Here is a 22,981-nt window from a genome sequence, read left to right on the forward strand (position 1 = left end):
TCTGGCTCTCAAGAGGAGGTTCACCAGCGCCCCAGTTCTACTCCATCCCGACCCTAAGAGGCAGTTCATTGTGGAGGTGGATGCCTCGGACACCGGCTTGGGGGCGGTTCTTTCCCAACGAGCCGTGGCGGATCAGAAGGTTCATCCCTGTGCGTTCTTCTCTCGCCGGTTCCTTCCTGCTGAGGAGAACTACGACATCGGGAACCGGGAGTTGCTGGCAGTGGTAGCTGCTCTGGGGGAGTGGCGCCATTGGCTGGAGGGGGCTGAGCAGCCGTTCACCATCTGGACGGATCATAAGAACTTGACTTTCATCCGGGCGACCAAGCGTCTCAATGGTCGACAGGCTCGGTGGGCCGGCTTCCTCAGTCGGTTCGATTTTTCTCTGACCTATCGTCCCGGTTCCCGCAACATTAAGGCAGATGCCCTGTCCCGACTACACCAAGGGAGGAGCCTGACTGCTGAGGAGTCAGTTCCCATCATCCCCAAGGGCAAGGTGGTTGGCATGGTGGCCTGGGGCATCGAGACAGTCGTGAGACAGGCGTTGCGCTCCCATCCTGCTCCGAGTGGCGTGCCCCCACGCCGTCTGTTTGTTTCGGAGTCGGTCAGGTCCCGAGTGCTTCAGTGGGGACATGCTAGCCAGTTTGCCTGCCATCCTGGCGTCCACCGCACCTTCACCTTTCTGGCTCGCCGTTTCTGGTGGCCTACTATGAGGAACGAGGTAAAGGACTTTGTACTGGCCTGCCCCGTTTGTGCCCGCAGCAAGGCCTCTCACCGGGCTCCCGCAGGGCTACTGCAGCCCCTTCCAGTTCCTAGCCGTCCCTGGTCCCACGTGGCATTGGACTTTGTGTCTGGACTTCCGCCCTCCCAGGGGAAGACGGTGATACTAACGGTAGTGGACCGTTTCAGTAAAGGGGTGCACCTGGTGGCCCTCCCTAAACTCCCTTCGGCGTTGGAGACGGCGGACCTCCTGACGAGCCACGTGTTCCGGCTTCATGGTCTCCCCCAGGACGTCGTCTCAGACAGAGGACCCCAGTTCATCTCCCAGGTATGGCGAGCATTTTACAAGGGGTTGGGCGCCTCTGTCAGTCTTTCCTCTGGTTATCACCCACAGACAAACGGACAGACTGAGAGGATGAACCAGAGCGTGGAGTCTGCGCTCCGTTGTGTGGCAGCCAGGAGACCATCCTCCTGGAGTCGGTTCCTCCCCTGGGTCGAGTACGCCATCAACTCCCTGGTCAGCTCCGCCACCGGCCTCTCCCCCTTCGAGGCGTCTCTGGGTTACCAGCCGCCGCTCTTTCCTGCTCAGCAGTCGGAAGTGGCAGTTCCCTCCGTGCAGACCCATCTGAACAGGTGTCGTCGTATCTGGGAGGTCACCAGAGCCGCCTTACTCCGAGCAGCTGAACGTGGCAGCCGAGGAGCCAACCGTCGCCGGAACCCAGCGCCCGCATACCAACTGGGGCAGAAGGTTTGGCTGTCCTCCAAGGATCTTCCCCTGCAGTCAACCGCTAAGAAGCTGGATCCCCGGTTCGTTGGACCCTTTGAGATCACAAGGGTGCTCAGTCCTGCAGCGGTGAGGCTGAGACTTCCAACCTCCATGAGGATCCATCCAGTGTTCCATGTGTCGCGAATTAAACCTGTCTCCCACAGTCCCCTGATGCCTCCTGCCCCAGTTCCACCTCCCCCTAAGATCGTAGATGGGCACCCTCAGTGGAAGGTTCGCCGACTGATGGATGTTCGCCGACGTGGGTACCAGTTTCTGGTGGACTGGGTGGGCTATGGTCCGGAGGAACGAAGCTGGGTGTCCCGCCAGCTCATCATGGACCCAGGACTGTTGACTGACTTTTATCAGGCCCATCCCGAGAAGCCTGGCAAGTCGCCAGGTGGCTCCCGTAGAGGGGGGGGTATTGTCAGGACTCAGCCAGCCGGACTCCCTCCTCAGCCCGTTCACACAGTGACACCCGGTACCTCAGAGCACGCTGCCAGGGAGCTACGGGCTTGGAGGCGGGGACAAGCCAGGGGCGCTCCAACTCACACCTGAAGCCACTCAGCTCGTCCCACGGCTGCAGCTCGTCAGCTCGTTGTATTCGGGGGGATAAAGATCAGGACTGTCTGTGTTGACGTTGCGAGTTCGTGCCATGATGTCCGTGGACTTTCCTCCTTGTGTCGTAACTGAACTTTCCCTCGTGTCTTTGCTGACTTTTTGTGTGGAGTATTTTCTTGGATTTTTTGGGGTTTGATGTTCGATCACCCGTGGACTAAGGGGACACTTTGAGTTTTTTGTGTTTCTTTTCTAAGCGACTTGTTGTGCTCAATAAACTACGCCGTGTGTTCGGCTAGAACTAAACCTTGCTGTTGTCGTGCGCTTGGGGTCAGAGACAAACCAAAACAAAGCAAGACGAAACTCAGATTACAACACAGAGGGAGGGAGAGCGACTCCATTTGTTTAGTAGTTTGCTGCTTTATTAATGCTCTGGATCCTGCTCCTTTGTAGATTGCACCTTTAGGATCTAAACTGTGAACAAAAATATGATTACATCTCGACAGCTGCATGATCTAATCATAATGGCTGAATGGGTTCTCTAATGCCGTCAAACACATTCCGTGAAAAACACTAACCCTATGTTTAATCTCTACATTTATATATCTTATCTTACTCAACACTTCAGGCTTCTGAAAAGGTACAACTAAACTGTGTATCTTCATTCAGCAAAGCCCATAATTATGATCCCTGAAGATGTTTTTTATCTTTCAATGTCAACATTTTTCTCAGGGTGTTACGGTTAGAACAAATATATTATAGACATTGGGAGTTAGTAGTGAGGCATTAACTGCACTCATGGCGATCATTGATATAGTTACGAGACATACAGGGCTGAAAGAAAAGGACACAATAAAAAAAAAAGGAAAGGAAATATTACTTTTTTGTCTGAAAATGTTGTACTTTCTTCCAGTATTTTAGATTCAGGTAATCATCCTGCGACCTTAAAGTTCTCCAGATTGGGACCACTGCTTCATTATCACAAACTTTTCCTCTGAATATAATGTTAATCAGAAATATAAAGAAACACAACGACACGCACATTGTTATGTAGCAGGGTTTTGACATCAAAAGTCTGGTATTGAAAATATGAACACCACATCAGAGGCAGTACCAAGGCTTACTGCCATGTCACTCTGATCACCATGATTACAGTGACTCTAGTAATCACTAAGTCTGTAATAACTCTGTACCTCTTCCTGCTTCGAAGGCATCCCTTCCCCTCCATCCCATCCTCTCCTTGCTCACTCTCTCTTTGTCTCACAGACGGACAGAAACCCACACACAGACTGTGTGCGTGGGTCATTGCGGCAGCGGTGGCCGCGGACTGGAGCAGAGGTCGGCCGCACCCTGCTATTATCCCAGGAGCCCTGCTCTGTTTAAAAGCACCGCTGGGACACGCTGAGCGATGGCTCAATGGAGGGGCCTGCTGGGAGCTTACCAGCAGGTGAGGAGTCAGGCGAGCCGGAGGGAGAACACACACAGAGGAACGCGGTGCAGGCACACGGACAAAAACACACATTAATACACTGGTGGACGCACACATGCTGTCAGTCAGTCATGAGTGAGACAGGCAAGAAATAAAACCTGCAAACGCACAGTGAGGTACCCATAGGTCCCAACATGTATGACTGACACACACACACACGCACGCACACACACAGTGTGGTAAAAAGCCAGCCGTGCTCTCTAGGGATGGACCAGTGGCCGCAGAGAGGAAGAAAGGAAGCAGCTGGCTGCTGAAATACTTCCACTCCTAACACTGTAATTTCCTCCCAGAGGCACACCTGGGCCAGCACTCATTCCCACATACAGTAAATACTGTATCTCTGTATGTGTGTGTGTGTGTGTGTGTGTACAGTGCACACATGTGAGAGTATGCCTGCACCAGTGTATGGGTTTGGTCCTTTGTGTGTGTGTATGCTTCTGCTTGGCTCATGTGCGCGTGCTTTTGCAGGTGTGCACTAATGCACACTGGTGATCTAAAGTGGATCCCTGCTGCCCAATATAACACCCATATTATTATATGTCATTACACATTATTACATACATAAAACACATGTTTCGTACAAAATGCAAGCTGTGAAACAGAATGTGGCGCCGCTGTTCTGCTGACCTGAAATCAGCTTCAGCTGCTGCTACAATGTGGCCAACATGGAACAACCAGTTGATCTGAGAACAATATCTTGTTATAGAGAGTTTAATTTGATGAATACAAAACAAGTCAAAACTGTTATAAAGGTTTTTGTTAGGTAAAATTAAATTACACCGATATTTTAATAAAAGGATTAAAAATGTAGAATCACAATTTGAGAACTCTTTCGGGGGCATATTGAGTTTCTCACACTGGATCCTGTGAAAGTCTTAATTGGATGATTTCCAAGTAACACCTTCCTTTCCTGAGTAGAGTATACTTACATGTTGGACAACCCATATTTATCCACGCTATAATGGTTCACTGAAGTTAATGTTTCTGGAGAACTTTAAGTGTTATTGTGCTGAAAATGCTCAGCCTCAGAAAAGCCTTGGCAGATGCTATTGTTTACATAGGCTGTATATATATATATTATGAGAAGGAATTCCCCTCTTAAACTACTGGTTTTAGAGCTCAAAACAGCAGCCTAAAGACACTTACAGACGGCTCCTGGTTTTATTCAGACGAGGGCTTAGGCAGACAATTTTGCTTTGGGGCAAATGGGAAGACTGTGCTGAAATGGGAATATGTTGCACCAGGGAACTTGGCTAGATAATAGAAATGGCAAGAGAGGCATTAATCTTGCAGTTAAGAAATGAAATGTGTGGTGTTTTGAGAAACCTGATTGAGTAAATGCAATTTATCTGCTAAATTGTGATTACAAGAGATTTCCTTTTTTACAATGTAGTGGTCAGACAGGTTGGACACAAGTTTAATTACCTTAATTTAATTATCTTTATCACTTTCACACCTACAAAAATACAAAATAGGATGTCGGTTTAGGAATTTCTCCTCAATATACCTGCAGCTTGTGGTAGTGCAGGAGCAAAGTAAAGGATTTAGAGGACATTCTCAGCACAATCTCTTAAATAAGCCTCATAAGGTCACTTTATCGGGGTTGTTCAGGTGGCTATTTGGGATTTCAACAAGAGGCACGTTGTACTGCAAATGTTACATGATGAAGATGAGTTTAGGCCATTTATGAGGTGCATGCGTGCGTGTGTGTGTGTGTGTGTGTGCTCACATCTCTAAGTGCTTAGTCACAAGTCTCTTCTTAAAACCCTCGCACCATATGTCTATCATTGTGTCACACCGGCAGAGACAGAGCAATGGGGAGAAAGAAGAAGGGCGTAAAGTAAGAGACAGAGAGAGAGAGAGAAAGAGAGAGAGAGAAAGAGAGAGAGAGGGTTCTCGAGGGAGCTCCTGCTGGCCTCTGTCTGACCCCCTCCAATTTCCTCTCAGCTCAGGCCCAAGCACACGCATCATTGTATCAGTGCTGTGCGACGTGGCATACACCACCAACACAACAACATCTCACATCAACCCAGCACAGTAACGCACAACACAAAGAAGAACAGCACAGATCAGCAATGCTGGCTTTGTGCAGATTTTGTGCAGATTTTTGTCCCGTAGCGGTCTCAGACCTCCGCCCATTGTCAGGCCACCAGCTAATTGAAATCGCTTTTCCATGGAAGCTGCAGGCAACCTTTGTACCTTGAGAACAATACAGATCTCTGAAATGTCAGCTGCAAAGGACTGCATTATCTAACAACAATTCTATAACCCTGCATGGTAATGATAGTTACCATGCTACCGAATTATAACATGTTGCTTCTGTGCTGAAAGGCGTAACTAAACAAGAAAAAGTAAGAAAAGTTGTGAATTTTATGTAAAATCATTTTGTGGGAGTTTAGTACAGGTAGCAGACTAGGTGAGGGGAATTATGGGAAAAAGCCCTCTGGTAGTCCATCTGTTTGGGCAAGTCTCAGTACCCTGGACAAAACACTGCACTGGCACAAACACACAATTAAACAACACACCCACACAGGCAGTCCAGTTCCGCGAGCAAAATACCAAACCACACCCTTAATGTCCAGCCTGAACATTTTGTTCTTTTAAACGCATCAAGACAATAGTTTGTTTCAGGCAAAAAGTTGCACGTACAGCTACAGTAAACCCCACAAAAAAAGGGTGGGAAAGGGGAAACTAAATTAGCAGAACAGAGAGACACTGATGAAAAGCACAGATACAATTAAATTGTAAAGGGGCGAAGAAACGGACGGAGCTTTGTCCGCCCAGAAAAAAAAGAATGCCAATCCTTCGTTTTCTATCGGCGCAGCGATTAATTGACGAGCGTGCCACATTAATAATAACGCTTGCTCTCTCCACTTAGGACATTGATTTACACCTCCTCAGCTTAAGGTGTAAGAAACCGATCAATCTCGCTCCTTATTCATCTCTCTCTTTCTCCTTTCTCTATTACCTTGCTAAATATAACTTACTTCCCTCTGTCTTTAGCCAGGAAATTAGTCCAACTTTCAATAACTGGCTGCGAAGGAGATGTCCAGAGATGATTGATTGATTATTAATTAATTCACTAATGCCCCTGATTGATCTACGGGGAGGAGTGATTGTCTGAGAAAGGCAATATGAGGGAATAAAACATTTTCTTTGTTCTTTTCTTTTTATACATGGAAAGATGTGTAATGGCAGCAGGATCTATAATGTGCGTCCTATGCATCCACATGGCTGTGATATTACAGTGATATGATGTAAGAACTGGAAGGTAAACCTATGTTTACATAATGCTGTGGTCTAGAATAGCTAAGACAAAGATAAAAAGGAAAGAGAGAAGAGAAACGAAGAGAAAAATCCACATCAAATGCCACTGGGAGCAGCACATGCCTGCTTGTCTCTCTGTCTGTCTGTCGGCTTGGCCTTGAAAATCCCAGCACTCAAAGCCAGACGACCACAGAACTCATGCCCACGCCATACATGCACGCACACAGAGACACAAAGACACACACACACACACACACACACTGTGGCCCGCTCTATCATACGCTATTGATCTGCACCCCACTCTTCATTAGAAAGAAAGATTCAAAGACAACAAGGAGCAGTGAGACGTGTTGTGTGTGTCTGCGTGTCTGTGTGCATGCAGCACGTATGTGTGTTCAGAAGTGTAAATGTATGATGAAGGCAGTTGTGTAAGCTGCGTGTGTTACATCCTGTGTGTGTGTGTGTGTGTGTGTGGATGTACTGCCAGGTATCAGTAACAGTGGGAGCAGATCTGTGTTACTCTAATGCAGTTTGTCCTCACTGGGTGTTCCTATGGAAACTCTCTGTCTCTCTTTCTCTCTCTCTGTATATTATTAGACATTATTGAGTCAACTGCTATGAATAGGAGGACACAGATCTTATCTATTGTGATACACTCGTTATAAGGCGCTTCGTCTCGCTTCTGTACAACATGGGAGACTTGATTCGGTGAGAATATCTTTGCTTTGGTGGTTGGTTAAGATGCCGACTGTTGCACAGGTTGGGGTCACAATTGATTGACCTGTAGGCATCAGATCAATCACGGTGACCGGGCACCCACTTCTGACACGAGCCTGAGAAAGGCATCGTAGTTATATTTTTTCCCTGCAGGCTGATGCTTAAGATTTCAGTCCTGGTTGATTTTCTATTGGAGTTGAAACAATGGGATTCAGAGCTCAGAGTTCAGCAGTCTGGAGACTTTTTGTTAAAACATGAGCCTTACGTTTTCAGAATTGTATATAGCTCAAATATTTGTGTGTATTCACTAGAGAACAACTATAACACAGTATTGTTCCCGGGAATATAACCACAGACATTTGGTAATAATGCAAAGGTATAGATATTGCATTCATTTCATCAATAAGCCGTAGGCGCAATCACCATTGACTACACTGACTATCCTATTTACTATTTTCCTGTTCTTTTGGTATGTTTTTTTGGTTTAAGATTACCTTTACAAAAGATACTAACAAGCGAAAAAGATTAAAATTAAGTAGACAATGGTATTGTAAAAAAACTAAAACAATCTGCAGTGTATATATTTTAGGAGTAATGAATAATATAGCCTTCTTTCACAATTTTTAATAGAACCCTTAATATTATAGATGCAAAACTAAAGCAACAAGATATATGATTCATTGTACATTAGTTTAAAATATGTTTGGTGTCATGTGTTATCTATTAATGTCTATTAATGTTATCTAATGTCTTAGGTAGGAGTTGATGTGGATCATATGTGCGGATATTAAGACATGGCTCCATATTCTTATTATTCATGCTCATTAAATGCTCCATGCAGGCTTGAAGCACATATATTTCTGTGCTTTTTCACACATTCATCTTACTGTAGAGAGTTACCAAAATAGAGCAGCAACAGGAAAAAAATGTATGTATTTTTGTCCCTTTGGTTTATGTAAAAGAATATTGTCAGTTTCCTAATGGAATAAAACTTCCAATTTCTATACGCTCAGCTAAAATATAAATAATTTAAAAAAACTGTGTGATAAATTAATTTTATTAAATTGATTAAATTCCTCTTGTGTCAACAATTATAAGTGATGTGACATTACTTTGAAGTAAATTGAATAACCTCATTTTACTGCAACGAGGTAACATTGATTTTCAAATTTCATTATAAAGACATACGATTTGAGAGTGGCTCCGACTGAGCCACCCTCCACCCGCATACAAGACACAACTGAATTTGTATGATGAAAATATAATTTTGCTTGCATAATAGTGTTCAGACCTTTAGTTTTAAAGCACCATTTCAAAACACATTCATCTTCCTTGATATCCCAGAGCCGACACACTGTGTCAAACTCCAAGTATTATGCTTCCTCTAAAACAATAGCACGACTTGTCGTTTCACTTCATTTATTTCACCCGTGGAGTGGAAAATGGAGGCAGACGACGATGAGTGCCAGCTGTTAATTGTTGAGGCAACCCTCTGTATAAAAGATACAGAGGGTTTTACCTTACCAATCAAACATGTGTATTTCCATATGTCGCTCCTTTCTCACTGGAAAATGAGTGCAGTGACAGGAGGATGCGTTTGAGTGTGTTGGTGTAATCTTTTTGACAGTAGGGTGTGCTCACGCTGCGACTCGCTGTTTGATATATATAAGCAGGTGAGATACTTTCAGGGGAGTGTGGTCTGCGTAGGGTTCCAGATGTACTGCAGAGAACATCAGTGATCACACAAAGTCTGTAGGATGAACCGTCAGGGACTAAGCTTGCAGTCAGTGTCATAATTATTTCCACGTCAGGAAGATGGAGTTGAATAAAGCACAGAGCTGAAGAGTGCAGCATTCAGTGAAGGGTGTGTAAAAGTGGAGGGTGGCTCAGTCGGAGCCACAGACTGACCTCTGGAGTGGTAGTCTGCGGCCGTGCTGCTGATGGGCGCTTTCTTTACGGCGGAGGAGCGATAGACGACGTGCATCCTCCCTCCTTCCTCCTCCTCTTCTCTCACTCCGTCACCCCTCTCCACTGGCTCGATAAAAAACTCCTCCTGCTCCATCCTGATCATACCAGCCTGGAAGAGAGTGGGGGAGATTAGTAGGATGACATGAATACTTGTAGGTGAACTCTGACATCATGTTAATGCATATAAACACAAAACACAGAGCTTCTGCTCCTCCCTGGTTTTTACTCTTTTCTCCATCCGCCCTTCACATATTCTCTTGCCCTGACAGAAATAGTCATTTTCTTTACTCCCCTGCTGTGTTAGGGGCATGCTGGGAGGAAAGAGAAGAAGACGGGACAGCAGTGATCCCTCCTGGGGCACAGGTCCAGAGTGACAACTGGCATCTAAAATGGCCCACACACAGCAGGAGATGAAACGGTCCCACTACCATCCTGGACTAACACATTCTGTCAGGTAATTCCCCATGACCGCCTTACACACACACACACACACACACACACACACACACACACACACACACACACACACACACACACACACACACACACACACAGACACATGCACGCACACACATACTCACAAAAACACACGACAAGTGCACAAACGCAAACACACAGGGAGAGAGTGCAAGCAGGGAAGTGAGGGAAGAGACTGCGAAAGAGATGGTGAGAAGTTAAGAAGCATGCAGACACAACACACACACACAACAAAGGAGTTGCGTGCACATAAACGGGGAAAACAGGCACTGGGAAAATTGCCCGTCACTCTCTCTTATTCCATCTGTCTGTTTAAGACAACTAGTAATTACCAAGGCAACGCACTGCTGTAGAGGAAAGTCATGGGGGAGAACACACAGAGAGGATGGAGAGGCTTTAGAGAGGAAGAGCGCAAAAGAAAGAGAGCGATAAATGAAGAGAGACAACATCGATGCGATCAGCGCTTGTCTGCTTCTCCCCCCGCTTTGACAAGAGAAGGAAGGGATGATGAGTGAGTTAAATAGAGAAAAGTGAGCTGATGGCGAAGCAGAGGTATATGTCTATATGAACCTATTACATCTGTCATCACATTTAACCCACAGCCTAAATTAATATGGATTCCATAGTGACAGAAGTAAAGTCAAACTCTACAAACGTATTACAGGGATGGATGAAAATATACAGAATATATTTAAAGGGGAGAATTATTGTAAAAAAAAATAAAAAAGATTATATTATTTTCAGACAGAGATGATAAAGAGGTTTTTGAGAGGATGAACACATAGCACTCTTTGACTTACTACACTGAATATTCATGCTATGTACTTTATTGACTTATTGTAATAATGTTTCTCGATTTTGTAATGATATTACTGCTCCGTCTTCCACGCAGAACCTCCACCTATTGCCTGTCTGTCCTTCCTCTGTAGCTCTACTCCACATGTTTATTATTTTGAAGTTCAATGTCTTTCTCTTTTGTGGGCAACATGTTTCATCATTTATTTGTATGTGTTTTCTTTCTGTTACAGTGAATTGAGCTCTCTCAACCACTTATAAATAACATGAATATGACTTAATGTGAAGAGAACAGAAAAACAGATATAAAATGTGCGTTAGTCCTCTGACCGCCCACTGTAGGAGGTGCCGTCATGAGAAGAGGGAGCTGAACACACCTTTATCCTTAAAGTCTTCACTTACATCACTATCTACATGGAGCCTGAACTTAACACATAAGGGGTTTTAATTTATGAGAGCAGCCTTGCTCTAAAATCTATTCTTTCCCTTTCGCTTACTACTTATTGAGCTCTAAGGGAAATCTAGTACAATAACTTGTGTGCTTCTTGAATTCCTCAGAGAGGCTGATTTGAAAGGAAACGGATATTAACAAAATTGGCCCCTCAGAAATAAACAAGGTGCTCATTTTCTTTACTCTCCTCCTCTGCCACTCCTCTCTATCTCTCTCTTTTTCCCCGCCAGCCTGAGGCTTTGGTCCTGGAAGGATGTCGACATGCAACTGACCTGCCCTCTCACACTCCCTCCCTCCCCGCCCCTCTCCCTCTTTCTGCCTCCACCCTTCTCATCCCTCCATTTCCCCGAGCCGTGGTGCGGCATTCCGATCGGAGCTGATGGATCTGCGATGGTGCATGCATTCCCACTCCAGAATACCAAGCAGCGGAGAGAGGAGAGCCGTGTCAAAGAAAAAAGATGACATGTGGGACTGGGAGACATGGTTGGATCGATCGCAGCCGGCATTGTGGGGGCGGAGAGTTAGAGAGAGGAAGGTGCAAGGGAGCAGAAGAACTGGACAACTGCTTTGAAAAAGCCAAAGTGTATAAAGCATCAAAGGGCCTGCACGCATTTCCATAGTGAGAAGCATTGTCTTCATCTCCTCTAAAGCAAGGGCAGCCAAGTCCCAGTCGAGGGGATTACAGGGAGGCTTGTCCAAACACTGTGTCCAGAACTACTGAGAGTAATTCACACTCATCGGCATTACACCAGCAGCCTTAATGTGGCAACACCCGTTGGGTTATTCAAAGACAGGGTAGGGTTAACGGCCACGTGGAGATAAGCTGCATGCAAAGGTCAACAATGACGACCCATTGTTGGAACGGCTGTAATGCAAAATGATCTGGTCGAAGTGGAGTTAATGTACCTGAATTACTCTAATAAAGAAAGAAGGCGCTGTAGTTTAACACCACTAGAAAAAAAACTACTACTACTGTCTAACTACTGTGAAAGCATGGTAAAACTTCTCTGCTATTTTTGCATGCATTTTTAAGATGGCCCCTAAATTGAGCTTGTTATTTTCCCATCGACTGTCAAGTCACGCAAGATTTTTCATAGCTCCAGGCGCGGTGGTGACAGCATCTGGGCAACATCAGTCAAGCTTTATCCTGCAGTGCCAAACCAATACTGTATGGGGATTTTTTATCAAGGATGAACCTTGAAGAATGACTGAACCTACATGTTGTAATTTGTTCCTATTACTTTGAACAGTGAAAAAACTCTGATGACTTATTTCTGAAACTGAATTATGGAAATGTATCCTCCAAGGACACCACTGTAAAGGATGAGCTCCACTGATCTCAGCAGTGGGTGTATGATTTCAATGTGTTATTAAAAAAGTCTGTAAATGTCTATCTGACCATGATTTAAATTTCCACTTGCATACAAACTTTATAAATAAACTTCTGTCTCCACGAAAACAACTTAGTTATGTTTTGGCAACTGAACTACTTGGTTAGGTTTAGAAAAAAGATTGTGGTTTGTTTTAAAATAACTATGGAGTAATAATATGGGAATAAATCAACGTTGACTTCTCGTTTCTCACAAACAGCGGTCTCCAGGGTTTTAATTAACTTTCATAATAATAATATTAGTGTGGCCACGTCAGTTGAACAGGTCGGGTCAAGGTGAAGCAGGAGATGATAGAACCTCTTGATTTTTCATCTGCTGCTATGACTTTCCTTTAATTGTTATATATTTAGCATTACTCGATGACTCGCCTCTTCCGGGATCGCTGTGGCATCAGCTGCTAGCTGCTGTTCACTTATTACAGTAAATTCATTGTGCTCCTTTGGGTGATGAGTCTGCAGATGTTTTATTAGGTTTGACATGTTAAAATGTAGCTTATTAGCTTCACTCCTCTCATGAGACACTTACATCTGACACAGTTGCCTTCTGCATCTCATCATTATCTTCATTGATTATAAAATATTTTCACATCACACACACCGTGTCAGTGCACATCTAACTGAACACGTCATGGCTGAGCCTGGAGTTTATATGGATTTCTATTATATATTCGCTGTTACTGGGTCTTTGTCTCAAAATCTGATCATATGCATATAGTGGAGGCAGCATGTACTGTAGACAACATGGTGATAGAAACATTGCTTTGTTAGTAGAAAAATAAACAGTTTCTGAATTGAATGCTAATGGTGCCAACATTATACTATGAGATTTAAAGAAATTATTAATAATGTAATTATGAATTATTAAGATGCTAAAAATACATTAAAAAACATCCAATAAAAGTTTGTAGTATGGGTATTATTCAAAGTTTTTTTTATCAATAGATTTATTGTATGTACTGAAATAATAATTGAAAAAAAATATTTGAATTCAATGAAATGAAGAGTGAACTTATACAGCACATCTTGAATGAAGTAAAAAAAAAAAAGGTTTGAAATGGACGAGGCAGAAGTAAACCTTAATAAGTTGCTACCCTATCTATAACTTAAATAACCTAAATAATGAACCTTATGTCGATCATATATGCATTTTATTTTCTGGTAGGACACGCTGATGTTTTCACATGTAGTAGTTCAATGTAGTTCAATGCTTTGAGCGCCACAAACAAACCTCCTTTCACTTCTCATCTTCTGTGCTGAAGTCTAAGAAAGTATAGTTAGATACCACCAGGACTAAGATTAAATATGATGTTATCCGTACTTCGTTGTAAATGTTGTCAACATTTGCTGCATTGCAAAGACTCAAATGAACAAGCAAAGCTAGAAAGACGTCTTACTGTTGAGTCGTTTGATGTATTTCGGTTCTTATTCCAATCAATTTAAACCCTTCTTAGAGTAGATTTCCTTCACAAGGAACAATGATGCAAATTACATCAGTGTAATTTATCATCAAGATTAAAGAAGAGAAAAACATTCGCTCAATCAGCAACCTGCACCAAATATCCAAATATGGCTCATTATCAAAGAAAGCATGCACACACGCTCACATGCTATTATTCCTGTCGTGGCCATTGAGATGGTGACACTAACCACAACCCTCCCTCTAAAACCTATAGCCAGATCTTGCTCGTACACACAGAGTCCAGTTACAACAGGAGGATCCTCTGTGTTTGAAGGCACAGCAAGCTCTATTTGAGGATCTGAAAGGACTAACTCAAGTCCTGGGTAAGTGTCCTGAGAGCCACGTGAGACAGACGAGCAGCAGAAAAGCCGTGTTGGAGTGGAGGAGCGGATGTTGTAGTAAAGATCAAAGTCACACCCGGTCAGGGCCCTTCAGCTCGGTCCACCACAAGCAGTGTGTGAGCGAGTGTGTGTGTGTGTGTGTGTCTGATCTGGAGTCACTATGTGTGTGTTTGATCTGATTAATAACCCTGCTGCTGCTGGCTACCTTCACACACAGTTGCACACACACATTCACAGGTTGTCACACAAGCACAAACACAAACACAAACACACACATCCATGGACAAATATAGCTTTGATAGTGACTCACTCATACTGTGCAAGCCTTCAATTCATTCACCCTTTGAGTCATAAGAGAAGGAGGCCTGCACAATAGTAAAGCTGATTTGACAAATTAGACACACTTCAGAGAGAGGGATTAAGAGAATGCGTCAGCGTAAATATTAAATTGTACCTTTATGCTCCCCCGCTAAGCTCTGAGAAAGCCACGTTTTGTGTTTGGATTATGAATATTGCTCTGGCAAAAATGTTGATTTATCTGAAATGTATGAAGGCGGCATGAAGCAAAGCTATTCAAAACATTCAGGGGAGCTATATGAAGACTCGTGTGACTCTTGGCACTGCGCTGCTTTACTCTGGCAGGAGAAAAGGTAGAGAGCAGAGGGAGCAGGTAGAGGGAGAGAACTGCAGTTAAGGTAACGTATTAACACAGATTAATTAAGTGAATTACATTATTTGATTAATGTCCTGAAGAGCGAGGTGATTACCCACTTTTATGTTAATCAGGGATATGCAACAAGGAGGAGATGTATCAAACATAAACACATGAAAGAAGGGAGGCCCTGTCAAACATAAACCTTCTCATGTCTTTTTCAACTGTCAGTTGCTCAACCGCACTCTCACACATGCATTTAAATGCTCACAGATACTGTCAGTGTGTGTGTGTGTGTTCTTATACTTATATCCCGGTGGGGACTTTTACCTGAGTGCAAACAGACTCATGGGGACTCGTGTCACCGTGGGGACCAACAATGGCAGACCTCTCCCATGAGCTTCAAAACAGTGTCTAGACACGCCCCATGTCGTTTTCAAGGAAGTCTCCATGAAAGGCATTTTCAAGACAAAAATCTGTGTGACTATGTATGAATGCGCCTCAAGGTATTACAAAGACTACTGCAGTCCTCATGACATCAGTTGTTCTGGAAGTGTGCATCGGAGTTTGTTTCTCTTACTTCTATTGGTCAAAAGTAGTATTAAAGTTTGGGAAGGCATTTTAAACTGTCGGTGTGAGTGACATGAATTAATACGGAGATCAATAAGGTCTCTAAAAAGAATAGTAGGTCTATAAAACCTCTGTAATCCTAGATTTAAAAGAGTTTAATGACCCCTCAATGATTCGTTATTCCACATTGTTTGTGGAAACTTTAAAGTCACATTGAATTGTACTGAATTTAATTGAATTGAGAGAGAGATTAAAGAATTCTCTAATTGCAGCATTTCCGCTTTGTTATCGGAGAGATGCTAAATAGGACACAGAATATGTGTTGGTAGGTCAACCAGATCATATCCCCAAACTAGTAAAACATGTTTTGGAGGTCCACATGCTCACAAAAAGCTTTTAAGTCCTATTAAATTGCAATTGTGTGTGTGTGTGTGTGTGCGTGCACACTGGCATATGGCTTTCTCAAACGCACGTACACACGCACGCACGTGCGTGCGTGTGTGCGTGCGTTTGAGAAAGCCAGATGCCAGTGTGATTTAAGCCATGCAGGACTTAGCGATGAAGCTCCATCCCTGTCACCCTGCTCAGCTGATTACATAGAGTGGTCTCTAAAAAAGGTCACACACCTACACACCCTCCCATACATACACATGCATGGTAGCCCTGTCCCAGTCACCCTCTATTTCTTTTTTTCCTGCTTTCTCCACCTCATTTGCAAATTGTTCATCTTTGACCTATTTTTGATCCCAGTATGTCAACTAAACTACACTCTCTCTCTCTCTCACTCACTCACTCACTCACTCTGAATTATAAATATGAACATATTTCTTCCTCTGTGCTATCTCACGCACACACACGCTTCATTTAAAGTGTTGTGCTAATCCTTTTAATACTGTAATACTGGATCTCTCTCTCTCTCTCTCTCTCTCTCTAACACGCACACACACACACACACACACACACACACACACTCACACACACACACACACACACAAAGTCAGTGTCATTTTGCGTTTTAACTCTCAAGGCTGGCCCCATCAAGTGTCTGTGACCCCTCCAAAGAAAAAAGAAACTGTAAAAATGCAGCAATCAAAGGAAGAAGAGGACACATCAACAAACAGGAAAGGCCTTCTGTGAGTTCCCCACAACACCACTCTGAGCCTTTAGCCGGTTATCTCCAGGAAAATCTTCCTACTTATAGTCGGGCGCCAATGGTGCACTTTGGTCAACCAGTTCTGTGTTTCCATCCTCATATTCCCTCCTTGCTGCCATATAATCTGCTCTCTGCTTCCCTCTTTTTCTTTCCATCTCTCTTTTTGTTTCTCCCCTAATTTTTTTTCCTTACAATTCCATTAGTATCCCACCCTCCCTTTATCCGTCTCTTTCCATTTCTAATAATACTGAGGGAAAGAGGCTCTCTAAATGTGTGAAAGTAAAGACAGGTGTTGGAAAAAGAAGACAGACAAAAGACAACAGAGCACAGGTCATAGTATTTAGACTCTGGATGGCACGGGCCTAAGAATAGCAGTAGTAAGCCAAATCTGGCAAGCCTCACCGCATGATCTGTGGAAATTTTGGTTCAGAGCGAGAGCGTTGACACACACATAAACACAGTCACTGACAGTCTGGCGGACAGACAGCAGAGAGAGTGCCAGCCAGACAGACAGTTTGAAAAGGAGGCTGCCTCAGTATCCTATCCCTTGCTTTCTCTCACTCCCAATTTCTGTTGTTATTAATCAAGACAAAAGCTCCATCCCTCTGTTTTCTGTCCAAACTGAGATTATGCATCACCAGTGTGAGTGAGGGAAACATAAAGGAAATAGAGAGCAGTTACAAGATATGTTTGATAACCAGCCAGGAGGAGGTGATGGATAAATTAAGTAGTGGGTAAATATTCGCGACTTTGAAAGATGACAGATGAGAATTAACAAGAGTAAACGTTTAGAGACAAGAAAATAATACTAAAGCAGTGGAAACAAGAATGGTTTCGAGGATACGTCTTAAAGGAATGTTGGATTAACAGATGGAAACAACTTCAAGGAAAAATATTGGAGAGAATGTATGAATTAGAGTGTTTTACTTCATGATCAAGTCAGTACTGAATTAAAGCAAAGGTCCTTTCCCTCCCTATCCTCTCTGTCTCAGTCTTTCGTTCTTTTTCTCTAAAGCAGTCTGACAGCTTTCTCAGACAGCCAAATGTTCTTGGCCTGACCACCATGGAGGAGTAAGGACAAGTGGAGGGAATGTTTATAAGATCCAATCATCAGAGGCATCCACACTTGGGTCTCTACTGTTGTCTTTGTGTGGCTCAGGTATTAGCAGAGGGCCTGTATACTTTCTATGGAGGTGGCAGTTTGCTTGCAGAGGCTGTGAAACATCAAGCTGATATATTGTTGGATCAAACTTACCCCAACCCCAGAGGAAGGTTCAGGGTGGCTGATGTTGTGTTACATTTACAGCATCCGCAACAATGCCAAAATGCCATTAAGGAAAGCTCAGAACTCCAAACAGACCCTGGGGCAGAGCAACAAAGACAATCTCTGAGGAAATGTTTGTTTAAGTCTTGGAAATCCTAATTTTATCTTGTGTAAATTGGGGATCTCCATAATAAACACATTCAGGATCCTGACAAAATAAGACCTGCATTCACATTACAGCATTAGGGATAGACAATGATTTATGCAAGACACATTCCAACAGATACAGGCCATGGACAGACACAATTATAGAATACTGGGGTTTGACTTCTTCTTGGTTCCTGGCTGTGCAACTGTATTAACATAACTTAAAGGTGCTATATACTAGAGGAGGAACATTTCTATTGCTTCTCAAAATGGTGACGACTGGGGCTTAATTGTTTGCTCAGGTAGACATTAATATTATTATACATTTCTGCAAAGATACACAGAAACATATCTGCAAAACTCCACAGTAAAGGGTGTTTTTTGGATAACAGGTCATTGTGCAGACTCATCGTACACACCTGTCAAGAGGTGGGTTAAAAAAAAAAGAAAGAGAAACTAAACATGATACGTTATGTAGACATATAAAAGAAAAGCCATGAGAACTCTTAACAACCCCCAAGCACAGACCTATTTTTATGATTAAAGCCTGAATGTTATCTGTGTTTTTTTCTTCTCCTAAAACCGGGCCAAATGATATTAGTCACTGTCAACCACTAGACTGCTGCAATGCAATATTTACCCATCAATTGCATTGTTTAATGCAACAAAAATGATTGTCCGAGTAACATGTTGACTACAAGCGGACTAACACACACTTTTACACACACACACACACACACACACACACCACACATACACACACACGCAACACACACACACAGACACACACACACACACACAACACACACACACACACAGACACACACACACACACACACACACACGCACACGTAAAGAGCACCAGCTAAGCGCCCATCAATTCCTCTTACCGGTCTAGCTCTGCCATCGATTAGTGTGTGTGTGTTAGTGTGTTAGTGTGTTAGTGTGCAAGTGTATTTCTGTGCGTTCACATTTGTGTGTGTGGTCTTCCGTATTGATAAATGACCCCGATTAGTGGCGACTGACCGCTCTATGATTGCAATCTAAGTGCAGCAGAACAGCTGTTCTCAGAGCAGTGTTGTCTAAAGCAGTCTTTGATTAATATAACGACACTTTAATGAATTATAAACCAACCACAGGCCTGGGATCTGCTAGCTAGTCACAACTACATCCCTCCATCTATGTTTGTCTGTATGAAGAAGATTCTGATCTAAAACACAATAAACTTGAATTGTTCTTCTCACTTTTGAAGAAATCCCTCTGTGTCTCTCAGTTGTCGCTCCTCTTCTGTCTCACTCTTCCCTCCACCCTTCTGACCCTCAGTCCTGCCAACCCCTCCCTGATTCTGTGACAATCACCCACACACCCACATACACACACACACACACACACACACACACACACACACACACACACTCGGATTCACGCTCAGATCCACACCCATCCTTATCGCCACTCTATCTATATATCTCCACATCTATTGGGTATACCTGTAACCTAGCAACAGAGCAGAGTGAAGACCCTCCCCTACCTGCTCGAGTGCGCTGACTGCTGGACCTGACAGCCAATCACATTGTGTCAGGGCAGCAACTAGAGACAATCAAACGTTTGCTATAACTGGGAGCTGCCCACTGCTCTCCACCTTGTTGACCCCAAATGTGGGCAAAGAAACAAGCAAGCGCATGCACATATAAGGCATGCTTGTGCACTCACTACGTCACAATGCAAACGTTATTCTCTTGAGGCCACCAGGAGAGATCGCAGGATTGGGCTGACTTGCCTGTTGATTTCGCTTCATTAGCCCAGCAAATAATGTTACCTGTGGAAGCATGATACGCAAGTGTGTGTTTGTGGGTAAGTGTAACTTTTGATGTAAAGCTGCAAAAATAAGCAACCACGATTATATGTATATATATATATATATATATATATATATATATATATATATATATATATATATTTAAAAGCAGGATCGAGACCTGCAGAAAATGCACAGGTAATTCTAGGTGAAATATATTTCATGTTAGAACAAGCTGTTTCTGTACGGCCAGTTCGTTCTGCTCTGTCAGGCCATATTTCTTCTCTGTTGGAGACTTCCAGACATCAGGTCTAATCTAATAGATCCTCTGTGCTGTTCTGTCTCTTTGACCACTGCTGACTACTTCTTGATTTATTTCTCTCTGCATGTGGTGATTAATGTCACGTGTGATGGTAAAACTGTGTGACTAGTGGCTTCCTGCTGCACGATTGTGGTTTAAAATCAACATGTGTCTTTCTATAAGCACTGGTGTCACCATGTGCCAATACACTGTGTTCTTCCAAGTGATAAGAGGTCCACACAGTGAGAGATTGTGTAGTGCCAGCTATAAAACTGTATTATTCCATAGCAAAGATCCAACTCATTGAAATAATTGCTTACACAATTACTTTAAGTTGCCACAAACAAGAATCCACCATGAGGCCTTCAAAGAAAGGCATTACATCCATAGGTTTTCTGATTGTTATCTAGGTCCTGCATCTAGAGAGCCCATGAAATATGTTGAAAGAAATCCCAAACTCCTGATTACCTGACCAATGAAGATGTGATGTGACAGATGTTTTGCGTGCCATTTAGAAGCCATCTTGTTTAGGTTTGGATAACATAACAAAAGTGAGCACTCTCTGCAGGTTTAGGCTTGCACCTCCCCTCAAACTGTATGTAACCTACACCTACGTAACAAAGGTCATACAACTTATTTTGGCACGTATGCTATGGTTTATGATTTATTGCAACTTTTACAGCTCTACCTTTCCAACAGGGTACTTCTGGCTTAAAGGGTAACATTGGTATTTTTCAACCTGGACCCTATTTTCCCATGTTTTTGTGTCTAGGTGACTAATGGGGACAATTTATGAAATTGGTCTTGTATTGACCAAAAGCCCTGCAGCCAGTAGCCGCTAAACAGCCTGCAATGTAATCGCTCGGGGCAATTCCTGACAGTCAATTTATGTCCACTAAAAGTGCTTGTTTTCACCACTGACAGATTGATAGTGTCTGACAACATTATAGAAAGGGAACTCCAGAGAAATATAATATATTTTTTCTTTACCTATTGCTTGTTATTGTGTTTCAAGTGACTTGTTGCCAAAAGGAAAGGTGGAAATGTGGGTGACGGTTGGAGAGGAGTGCCGGTGTTTTCGGAGTTTGTTGAGTTGGAGTACAGAAAGCGTAGCTCAGTGTTATCTAACATATTTTCAATGTCATGGCTGAAAGTCGAGCTGATTTTGACAATGTGGATGCAACATGGGATTTCAAAACAAGACTTCCAAAGCGAGACACACCATAACAAACAGAACGGATCAAGCGAAAGGTAAGAAACATGGTTTATTTCTCTGTCGGGTCTTTTCCACAATGTTGCCAGACTCTTAGGATTACAACCCCAGCTGGTCAGTGGGAAGAAAAAAGCACTTTTAGTGGACATAGATTTACCACCATAAAGGTGTTGCCCCGAACGATTACACTACTGCCCGTTTATTGTTTGTTGTCTCCATTAGTCAGACACAAAAGCGTGAAAAAATACACCTTTGCTGATAGAGCTTGCACTGTGGGGCGATCTGCTGACAGTCTTTGACTCACTGAAGCTCATTTTGCCTGAAATACACTTTTATAAACTTGATATTTCTATCTTATCCTTCAATTTGTGTTTGTTGCTTTTTGTCATGATAGATGAGAGGTATACATTTTTATTTCATGTTGTTTTTACTATTGTACATCATCCATCTGTGTGGCATGACAGATTTTCTCCTGAACCAATCCCTCTTTAATCTCCCTCCTTTTTCCTAACCTGTCTCATTGCCTCCTGCTTCTATTCTTTTCACATTACTCCCCCTTTCCACTGGAATCTGTTATAACTCTGTGGACGTGGTAATGCATGAAGGCAGTGTGTGAGGCAGAGAGTCCCTTATCTACTTTTGAATCATAAGACCTCCCTCTCATGCTCTTGTCGACGGCTCTGGTTGCACTCCTTCTGAGGGGAGCAATCAAAGCGGGACAATTGTGAGAATTAATCAGATTCTTGTTGGATAGATGGAGAGGGAGAAGGGAAAATGCAGCAGAAGAGACAGAGAGAAGGGAGAGCCTTCTCAGTCCACACAAATATACACATCTGATACTACAAACATTCCTGTCCACGTGCGCCTTGACTTCATCTGCGCACACTGAATATTACTAGAGGAAAATCACCAGCATTAAAGTGTCTGTTATCTCTGTACAAAAAGGTATCCATGTTTCCAACAAAAAAAGAAAACCAAGACCTCCGACTAGTATTCCAAGAACCACTGTGTGTGTGGCGTGTGGTAAAGTGCTAATGAGGTAAGGAGGCAGTATCAAGGACAACTTGCGCTTTGGTTAGTGACATCGCAATCTAAACACGTTGTTTCAATAATGCTGGAGCAGTCACAATAATGGTGAAATCCCCGTAAATACATTGAAGGAGACAGCAAGTACAATAACAAATTGTTATCATTCGTCAGTTTTATTACTAATCATTGCCCAAGCTAAAGCCTATACGTTTATAAATGTATACACGTTGTAATGTTTTACCCCTTCATTTAACAAATCCTGCTGTACTTAAGCATTAAAACTGACATTTAGTACATTAAATGTGAGAGCTCCTCCATCATTATGTTTCAAAAAACATCAAACTAACCAAAACAGGAGTTTCAATAGCGTATCCATCATATTTACTTTACTTCCTGTTAAGAAAAGAGACTCTTAAAACCTTGTCAGTGCTTCTTTAGCGAAACAATGAAAACTCTCTCCAC

General features: G+C 43.1%; 1 protein-coding gene across 1 annotated transcript in view; it reads right to left on the reverse strand.

Annotated features, from left to right (window-relative positions):
* Positions 1 to 22,981, reverse strand: part of LOC117738063 (A disintegrin and metalloproteinase with thrombospondin motifs 2-like) — a 112,922-nt gene that overhangs the window by 53,551 nt on the left and 36,390 nt on the right. The window contains exon 3 of the mRNA XM_034544357.1: positions 9,420 to 9,588. Within this exon, the coding sequence (XP_034400248.1) occupies positions 9,420 to 9,588 (169 nt within the window). The remainder of the gene's footprint in view (positions 1 to 9,419; positions 9,589 to 22,981) is intronic.

Source organism: Cyclopterus lumpus, chromosome 10, assembly GCF_009769545.1.
Source record: "Cyclopterus lumpus isolate fCycLum1 chromosome 10, fCycLum1.pri, whole genome shotgun sequence".
NCBI classification, from domain to species: Eukaryota; Metazoa; Chordata; class Actinopteri; order Perciformes; family Cyclopteridae; genus Cyclopterus; species Cyclopterus lumpus.